This window comes from the organism of the source record quoted next, unplaced genomic scaffold (genome assembly GCF_019419815.1).
Source record: "Pyrus x bretschneideri cultivar Hongxiangsu unplaced genomic scaffold, Pyrus_bretschneideri_v1 Contig48, whole genome shotgun sequence".
Taxonomy (NCBI): domain Eukaryota; kingdom Viridiplantae; phylum Streptophyta; class Magnoliopsida; order Rosales; family Rosaceae; genus Pyrus; species Pyrus x bretschneideri.
The window spans coordinates 391,585-401,449 of record NW_025999785.1 but is presented as its reverse complement, the minus strand read 5'-3'; the positions used below and the strand labels follow the sequence as shown (position 1 = coordinate 401,449).

Here is a 9,865-nt window from a genome sequence, read left to right as displayed (position 1 = left end):
TTTAAATGACATACTTAAAAGTTAGGGTGAGATGATGAATTCATAATTTCGGAAAGTTAGTACGACAATCGCTTAAAATTTGTATTCATATAAAAAATTTGAAAAAATGTTCAAGTACATATGAAATCTCCAAAAAGATTCCCAAAACAAAATACATTACCAGATTTCTTTCATACTCCGGCCTTGCTACTGCTGACCCATAAGCAGCTCCACCAGAACAACTCCGAAACTAAAAACGTTACTCTTCTCTTAAAAAGAGTTGGGTTTTAGAGTTTTTAATGAGGTGTGGATAAAAATGTGATGAACTGAACTTGGATCGGAAATGGTGTTTAAACAGAAACTCTTCCACAATTTGGTAGAGATAAATTACCTAATTAAGCACAACCGCCCTATGCTTAATTGCATCTTACGATATATAGTCTCCCTCTTAATTTACAGCATTATCTACTACAAACCTGACGTCGTCGAACAGAAGATTTAACCGAAGCACATCAAACACATCAGAACATAAATCTCAGCCATTTAGAATCATGTAGTTCGACTGCGATAATCAAGGATCAAGGATGAGCAGAAGAAACCTCACCTTTCTGACTAACTAAAGAATCCCCTTTTGGGACACCGACGGGCGTATCCACTTCAAATGCAGGCATCTCCAATGTGGGAACAATCGGAGGTTTTATCCTCCTACTGACTGTCATCTTCAACCCTTCCGTCGTGTGAATGGTGGCTCCCGTTGTCATCTTGACCTGCTCCAAGAACCATTCATTAGATAGAATCATAAAACTTACTGTGGTTCTTCCCAATTGCACCAGCAAATACCGAGTTTAAGCATCACACTTCAAAAAGCTACTCTTAGGCTAGATATAATACGCGCAGGAAACAACACAGGGATACTTACCTCAGGAGCGCCGAGTGCCATTTGAAAGTTAAATCTTCGAACAAGCATTGAAAGTGCTACTACAGTCTGTCAATCAGCAAAGTGAAAGTTTCAAAACACTTTCCTATTTTGGGTAAAGGAGAAGCTCTGAATACTTGTAAAGGGTCGTCGTGAGAAGAAGCACACAAAAATTTCAGTGATTTATCCAACAAGTTCAAATGTTTATATTACCTCGAACGTTGCAAACATGTCACCTAAGCATTTCCGTGGTCCTCCGCCAAAGGGCAAGTAACTGAAACCATAACTACCAGTCATTTATTTGTAAAAAGGCATGGATCCTTAACACAAAACCTACAGGACAAATCCAACCCTGAATCCAATCTCAACGAAGATAGCGTAACAGACCAGTTGTAACTCCAGAATACAATAATTACTAACAAAGAACAATATATTGTGACAAAAATCCGATTCATTAAATAGGCAGAGAGATGAAATACCGAAAATTTTGGTTTGTTTCATTTGGATTGGGTCCATCTAATGGCCATCTTTCAGGGTTAAACTTATCTGCGTCGTCCCATTGTTTTGGACTGCGATGCAGATTCCAAATGCAAATAAATATATCCTCATTCCTGTATATGAAAATATAATAAAGGAATTAGTTTGTTGCATAGTAATATTCAAAGAATGAGGAAGATAATGTTAACCACATATATCGATACAGATGAACGACAAATTAACCTTTTAATAGGGTAGTCTCCAAGCTTGTCATCCTCCAGTGAACGACGAATTAACACAGGTGGTTGTGGGTAAAGCCTCAAGGACTACAAAGGAAGAAGGAAGGTTAAACCAAAAACAAACAATCGTATTGACGATTAATATAGAAGATTAACCTTCTAATCATTCTGATAAAAGCTGATCTGCTTACTTCGTTAATCACTCGAGTTGCATACTTGAGTTTCTTCATATCATCAATGGTTGGAAATCTATCTCCCAGAACGGAATCAGCCTAAGAACACAAAGTGTTATAATTAAAAAGAACATACGATATAGACTGAAGTATTCACAACACCTATTGATTCTTCTGGTAAAATATGGATGTATTAAAGTTAAAACTTTAACATACCTCCTCTTGGAGCTTGGCCATGACCCCAGGCTCCTACAGTCGGCCAAAAACCACCAAATCATGAGAAATAGATTTTCGATTCAAGCATGATTATTTGTAGTCATTATTCACCACATACATAAACTTAGCAAGCACCCAAGATTTACAAGTCGTTATATTTATCCAGTTCACGTAAAAATCTGTATTACTATGTACTAAAGAATATAAAAGTGAGAAATTAGTTCCATGATTCCATTACTAAGCCTCAAACTTGTTACCGTGGAAAGAAGATAAAAGGTCCACGTTAAGACTGCAGCTGATGTTTCATGCCCAGCTATTAGCATTGTCATCAAGTCGTCACGGAGTTGCTTGCTAGAGACCTACAAACAGTGGAGCAATAAGTTCAACCATTTGAGCTAGTGACAAGCATGTCCGATAGTTTGTAGTTACATACATCATCACCAGATGCCAAAAGGAAATGGAGAATACTAGGATCTTGTTCATTCATGTACTCCTCATGAAACTGTAGCTCTTCTTCGTCTACCATTCTCTGCAGATGACAAATGAAAAATAAAAATTAAAGCAATAATGCATCAGATTAGCAGCCATGCCCAGCCACGTATGAACTTAAAAGAAAATACATATGCGTGAGTGTGATCAGAAACATGTCGTGCCAAACAAATGATGGCTTTACCTTGCAAATTGCTATCAAATCATCCAGTGTAGTATTAATTAATTTGAGGGCTGTTGCGACTTTTCTTTGTCGTGGTGAAATGTCTTTCCATATTGGGATCTCCCATAATGGTATTGGTGCAACACTACGATCTTCTGCTTCTCTCAAGACAGTGTACACAGCCTGCTCTAGCCAAAATAGAATGACACCAATATGTGATCAAGAGAACAGTGAAGATAAGTGGAAGCTAAACAGGAACGAACCTTGTATAACTGGAACTAAGAGAAAAGGAATCGAAAGGAATACCTCGACGATCCCAGTGTCATTTGTTAACGAATCAAAATCATAATTAAAAAGTGCCTTGCCAATGATGTCCAGTGTCAAACGGGAGAAAAGCGACTCCATCTCTACATCTTCCCCATCAGATGCAGCAGCATCTAGCTTCTGGCAAAGCCTGTCTGTAGCTTCTCCGAAGAGATTAATCATAGCTGTTACATACTACAGGTTCAAAATAAAAAAATAGAAATCAACAATAAAAATTGACCAACGAAAATAAAGTTAAAAATAGTTCCTACGGCCAGTTCAAGTTTACATTTACAGTGAGGTAGTCCAAATTGCATGAGAAAATGAACAGGCTTTTAATAAGGCAAACAGCTCATAAAATTTCTATCCGCAGTTTTCTAAATAATCAAGTGTTTTTTGTTATAAAGAAAGAACATTTTCTTAATATATGAACAAAATCAATACGCTCTTCAAACTTTTGAACCTAGGGATGCCTTGCCCGATGCTTTTGCTATTGGAAACATTGAATGTATGGAAACAGAGACATTTTTCCACAAGATTAAAAAAGGAATCGCAACTGAAACGAGAAGGAAAAGTACGAAATACCTTCTGATGCAATGCGGGAACTATAGCACGTCGTCGAAGGCGCCATATTTCACCGTCTGCGGGAATGAGTCCAGTCCCCATAACAAATTCTAGAATTTCAGCCAAGATTCCCTGCGCACAAAGTATTTATCACTTAAGAAAGGAAGAGGCAGAGAGAGAGGACAGGAAAAGACATTATCAATTTGGTTTACCTTTGAATAAGCCTTTGAATTTTCTCTTAATATATGTTTGGCAATCGCGGGATCAGAAACTATCAAAAAGGACTGCAGCAAGAACCAACAAATAATTCATTCAGAACGACGCCCTTTCCGTCAAAACAATCCCCTAAGCTTGAGAGAGAGTACTATTAATCAATGAGATGGATATTAGAAATGAAAAAACCTTTGGTCCAAATGTCAGCCTGTAAATTCCACCATATGTGAGGTAAAGCTCAAACAGGGGGACGAAAAAGGCCTCACTTTGAATGGCACTGATCGCTCCCTTTGCCTCCGGAATTTTTGGATAGTTTTCAGGTGCATCAGCCCAGCTGAACAAGAAATCTAGTACCCCAGTAGGAACACCAATCTTCGACAAACCACTCTTCAATTGAGATGGAAAACTAATTACCACATTCAAGAGACTCAGAGTTAGAAATGCATAAACGCAAATGTGGATGTATAATAACACAAAAATAAAGCTTCCCCAGATAAGAATTTACTTCCACAAGTCCATAAAAAAAAGTAATAAGACTTTCTTCAGACAATTAAGAACAGCAAAAAACCAAAAAAAGGTTTTAGACTTTTAGTCACCAAATACTTAACATCAAAGTAAAATTGAACTTATACACCTAGCTTTGCTATAATTAAGTATAATTAGAATTCATTAAACAAATTATTAAGTGAATTTGATCAAATGCAGCAGAAACTCCCAAAACAGATCAAAACTAAACGCAGAATTTCAATCACTAATAATCACATTACCCAGATTTCTCCACAGTGAACTCTCCTGAAGAAATCCGAGCAGAGAGCTCGGCGCGCCGCTTCTCTTCCAGCAACCGCTCCACGCTCTTGACGCCGCCGTCGGCAGAATCAGGCTCTCTTCCATTGGAAGACGCGCATATAATCATAGACAAACCAAAACTTCCTGCAAAACAAAACCCACCAAAACTATCAACAAAAAAGTAGGAATTAAGCAAAAACGAGCTCGAAGAAGTTCAAAGAAGCTCAAAGATCGAAACTTTCAGGAGAAATGGACCTCTCTGTTTGGTGGGTCGGAGCCTGTTGGAGTGGTGCTTGGCCTGGAAGGTTTTGGCGGGGACGAACTGCAGAAGAGGAATAGTGGCGGCGGCCGCCATTGGCGGTGGCCCTCAGCCGTCGGGGATTGGCGGTTGAGGAAGAGAGGGAGGGAGGAGGAAGAAGAAGAAGATGATGATAATGCAGGGGACAAATGTGGCCGTTTTCTAGCGCAGCAAGTTCGTGGGGGAGTACCTTTTGGCTGTCGGGGATTCGGCATCTTCTCACCCACCCGACCCGACCCAAAACGCATGCATGAGCATGACAGACAAGGACCATTGCAATTTGGTTTGTATGTAATAATCTCAAAAGTATTCTTGTCATAAAGATCATCATCAATTGTACACATGTGAAGTATGTAATTAAAATTTTAAAATAAAAATTATAAAGAGAGAAAATATAAATTTATCGCTAAAACGTTTCGAATGATTTTTTGTTGCGAATGTTCATATTTTTTTGCAACGATTTCTAGATATTATTTTGTAACTAAAACGTTTATTTGAGAGAAAAACGTTAAAAGAGAAAACTGAGATAATTTATATGGTACCTGGCTGTGAGACTTTGAAAACAAATAAAATTATTTTGTATATAATTTACTATATTTCCCACAACTTTTATTTTGGTTATTTTTTCTTTATTTTGTTAACATGATTAATGTGTAGTTTAAATAATCAATTGTCTTATTTATGAAACAAACACAAACTAAATGGTTTGTTGCAAATGAGACGGTAGCTAAAGTGTCTAGAGCGGATGTGTTCCGTACTATGCATTCTAGTTTAAATTCTCCTACTTGTAGAGTAAAATAAATTGAGCTATGTCCCTTAATTTTAACTTAATTGGAGCAATGGTCACTCAATTTAAAATCCATTACCATTGGTCCCTCAACTCATCAAAACGTGTAGCTATGGTCCTTCAACTAAAAATTCATTACCATTGATCTCTCAACTTTAATTCAACTGGAGAAATGGTCCCTTAACTTTAACCCAATTGTAGCAATGGTCTTTCTAACATAACTCGTTTTGATAAAAATTTTGACGTAGTTGATGAAAATGACCATAATTACACACTTTGATGAGTTAAGAGACCCTAATTGTATAAATGGTCATTCCAACATAACTTATTTTGACAAAATTTTGACGAAATTGATGAAAATGACCATAGCTACACATTTTGATAAGTTGAGGGACTAATGGTAATGGATTTTTAATTGAATGACCGTTGCTACAATTTACTCTTTTACAATATCATATTTTTAACAAAAACAGGTTTTTTTATTGAGTAAAATTTAGAATTGATTCCTAAAATTATCCTACTTTACAATTGGTCTTTGAATTAAAAGTTCATAAATTGAGATAGCTGAATTTAACAAATGTGCACAAATAGTCCTAGTCGTCAACTTCTGTAAAAATGTTGTTCATTTGATGATATGACACACATAAGGATCTTACACTCAATTCTAAAAAATTTAACGTAACTGCTCGATGATTTTGTATGCCTACATCTTTTTTATTTCATACATAAAGAGTAAATATATTGATTTTGTAGTGCTAGGAAATTAGGGCTCGTTTGAAAATACTTTTAAAATGACTAAACTGTTTTTGATGAAAATATTTTTGAAACCAATCTTTAGTTAAAATCCAATTAGATCGTGGAAAAGCACTTTAAATGCTTCCTACTGCAGGACATATTTAATGCTTCTTCAAAAAACACTTAAAGTGATTTTATAACTCAAAATTAATTTCACCAAAAGCGTTTTTAGTCATTTAAAAGCACTTTTAAAAGAAACTTTAGTCACTTAAAAACACTTCCAAACGAGACTTTAGTAAACATGCATCCAAAAATGTTCTAGCAATAAGCAATAGTTATTCAAAATTCAACTTAATTTGTCCATAAAGAAATTAACCAAACAATTAATTATCCGAAAATTTCAAACAAATCATGCAAACCCTATCAGTATAGTTTCTGGGGTTTATGATTATTATTACTGCTTAATTAAAACTCAGACGGCAACTTGTCTGCAACAACTGGACGATCGATATAGCTCCGATCGAACTGCTCTCAAGGCAAGTCACTGCGTCCTGCAACCATCAAATTCCAAATGAATTTATAGTTATTATTAGCTACATTCGAACTCAGTTAATTACTATTTAGTATGATACCCCTAATAATTATAAAAATTGAGGACAATTACCGATCATTTTCACGCCTCTGCTGCGCGAGAAAGAGGCGTAGGTGGGGATCTATCGGTAGTCCCATGGCTTCGTACTTAGGATCATACAGTGCGTTTTTAATGGCCCTGCCAGGATTTTTACACAATTAATTTGATATTTTCGGAGATTAATTGTCAGTTTTCATGACAATATATTCATAATTAATCACCAAGTAATTAAAATAAATCACAATTAAATTAATTATTGATGATTAATAATTTTACCTAGAACTGGAAGCAGAAGCATTGTTGCTATAGTTCTGTAGTCCCTGCGAGGACTGACCCTGAGGAAGCCAATTATTATTGGCTAAGAGATTCTGTGCTGGAATATTCACATTCTCTTGCCAGTTGCTCATCGAAATCTACACATATACAAACAAAATATCAACCAGAGTCTGCAGATAAATATCATATCACTGATGAAAAATGAAATAATTAAAACAAAATAGATTAGTACGTACTCTAGGTCTAGGGGCAGCCCTCGGCAACTCTCCAGCCACCGGCTGGTATGCATTGTTTCGGTTCAGAAAGTTGGCAGGCGTCCCCTGCTGAAAAATGAATTTGTAACCAAATGTCGATTCAAGAAGTTGATGCGAAGGGATGAATAACATGAAAAAACTAGGCAGCTTTGAGAAAATCCAAATTTCTTCTACCATAAAATCATCTATTGACGGTGATATATATTAAATAATTTATCCAAGAGTCGGTTTTAATTATATTCATCTGTGTTATGATCTGCCGATTAGTTTTACGGTAAAAATTTGAGCTTCATTTAAATCAATATTGTGATAGAGACAAATTAAATTAAATCAATAAGAACAAGCACATACACCTCATGATTGTGATTGATTATAAAATTTGGGAAGAATAACGCATACTTGAGGAACTACGGGGATGTTGTCGAACGGGTTCATCTGACTGAAATTGGTTCCAGGAGAATAAAAGCTGTCAGTGACAGCAGGAGTCGCTTGACTATGGGTCAAGCCCTGAGATTGTATTTGTTGTGCCCTGTATAGATGACGCAAGTCAATATATTATGTTAGTGAATACTAATTTCTTTGACAGAAGAAAAAATAAACAAAAATTGATAATTTCCATTTAACCGATGTCTGGAAAGCTAATATTTTGACCGGAAAGTTAAAAAAAAAAAAAAGGGGAATTTTGGCAATACCATATTTGATTGAAATGACTGGATACAATGGTAATGTTCTTCAGTTTAAAATATAAAAAAAATAGGTACAGTGTATCATTTCACATATTTTCTCTTCTTTTTTTTTTCCATGTAAATAAAAGATGATGTTATGCACACACTTATTTTTATCTTTCACACATTAACAGTCTAACGGTTGATTTATGTCAATTGATTATCTTTAATCATTCAATTCGACGATCTAAAATTAAGAGAAATATGTAAAAAGTAAAAATAGATGTGTAGACAGTACCACCTTAAATATATTAGTATCCATGTATTATTAAGTGTGTGGATATCAATGCTCTGAATATATTAATATTCATGTAATGTTAAACATAATTCCATTCACAACCCTCTATTTAAATGCAAATAATAATTAGCTATAGAATTCTAGCAAAATAATAATAATTAGATAAATATTGAAAATATGAAATCTTGGGTTGTCAGCTGTCACGTACCAAATAGCCAAGTTAATCGGGAAGTTTAATTATACAACAATAACAAAAATAATAAAAAACCAAAATCCCACATACCAAAAGGCTAGGCTACTTGGAAGATTTTAATAACTAAATTTAAAAAAAAAAAAATTGTATACCCAAATTGTCCTTCCCTCATTAAAGTCTCTATTAATCTCTATTAAATTATTAATTAATGAAATCTTTTTTTTTAACCAAAAGAGAGTGAAAAACTACTTAGTTTTTTATCACACAAAAAAAATGATGGGCAATAATGTAATTTCACAGGTTCAAAATTTACTGTTTTTTATTGAAGTCTTATCTACAGGTGATGTTAAAATTATATAACAAAAAAAACAAGTAAGATGGTTAGTAAATCCATTATTTTTTAAAATATGTTTTAATAAAAAAATAATATATCTAAAATAAATTTTTTTTTTAAACAAACAATAATATCTAAAATAACTAAAATTAAAACAAATAAAAAATCGCGTGCAGCAGGAGTCAAGTATGCATATACACATGGATCAGAATCACCATGATAAGGCAAAGCATAATTTTAGCATATGAATACGAGCATACCCCAAAAGATTTGTATGGGGGTTCAAATTAGTTTGTGGCCTCAGAAAGTGGGATCCATCATTTCCATCCTCCAACTGTGGCTGCATATATAGACAAGAAACAACATAATTAAACAAATGTAAAAATAAAGACCATTCTTATCATCGAATTTCGTAAAAAAAGGAAGTAATCTTTCAAAGTAGCTAGAGAAATCAAAAATTTTGGGTAGTATTAATTGACTCCTCACCAGCACTGGGAGCTTGGACGAGTCCAATCGAAGATCCTGAGGCAAGTTTCCATAAGCACGGTTACTGTTGTTGTTTTCTGACGAGGCCATGTTTTGTCTAAAGCTAAACAAAGAATTAAGAAGCAGCTAGGGTTAATGAAATTCATTGGGAACCATTTACCACAATTATATATTATGTTGAATTACTAGTATTTTTGGTATAATGGTTGGTGAAGAACTGATAGCTAATATGACACTGTAAATTGTTGTCAATATTAATTATATATAACTATATATACTCAACTAGTTAGCTAAAATATATGGGTGCATTTTGGCTTACCACCCTCAAGTTGCAGTAATGTTCATCACTTTACTTATCACCGTTAAATAAGTTTAAATTTTGAGATGTGT

At 34.7% G+C, this 9,865-nt stretch overlaps 1 protein-coding gene across 2 annotated transcripts; it reads right to left on the bottom strand.

Moving 5' to 3' along the window:
• Nucleotides 1-68: 68 nt before the first annotated feature.
• On the bottom strand, nt 69-5,026 carry LOC103938529 (protein LUTEIN DEFICIENT 5, chloroplastic). Of its 2 annotated transcripts, XM_009348541.3 has the most exons (17): nt 4,774-5,026; nt 4,500-4,662; nt 3,922-4,138; nt 3,732-3,803; nt 3,541-3,651; nt 2,959-3,150; nt 2,674-2,835; nt 2,434-2,529; nt 2,258-2,359; nt 2,001-2,033; nt 1,803-1,883; nt 1,616-1,698; nt 1,375-1,506; nt 1,109-1,169; nt 899-964; nt 584-746; nt 69-455 (listed from the first exon to the last, which is right to left on the bottom strand). In XM_009348541.3, exons 1-17 carry the CDS (start codon nt 4,871-4,873, stop codon nt 448-450), a joined length of 1,842 nt encoding a protein of 613 aa, XP_009346816.3. In that variant the 5' UTR covers nt 4,874-5,026; the 3' UTR covers nt 69-447. The 2 variants fall into 2 exon arrangements, with proteins under 2 accessions (XP_009346816.3, XP_018500806.2); XM_018645290.2 differs by having other exon boundaries at nt 69-746.
• Nucleotides 5,027-9,865: the final 4,839 nt, after the last annotated feature.

Excerpts from the sequence above, each read along its gene's own strand:
- LOC103938529 (XM_018645290.2), bottom strand. The coding sequence starts at position 4,873 with ATGGCGGCCGCCGCCACTATTCCTCTTCTGCAGTTCGTCCCCGCCAAA. Across the intron at positions 3,804-3,921 it reads GGCTGACATTTGGACCAAAG|TCCTTTTTGATAGTTTCTGA; the intron begins GTTTTTTCATTT and ends TTCTTGCTGCAG. Across the intron at positions 1,507-1,615 it reads GGAGACTACCCTATTAAAAG|GAATGAGGATATATTTATTT; the intron begins GTTAATTTGTCG and ends TTTCATATACAG.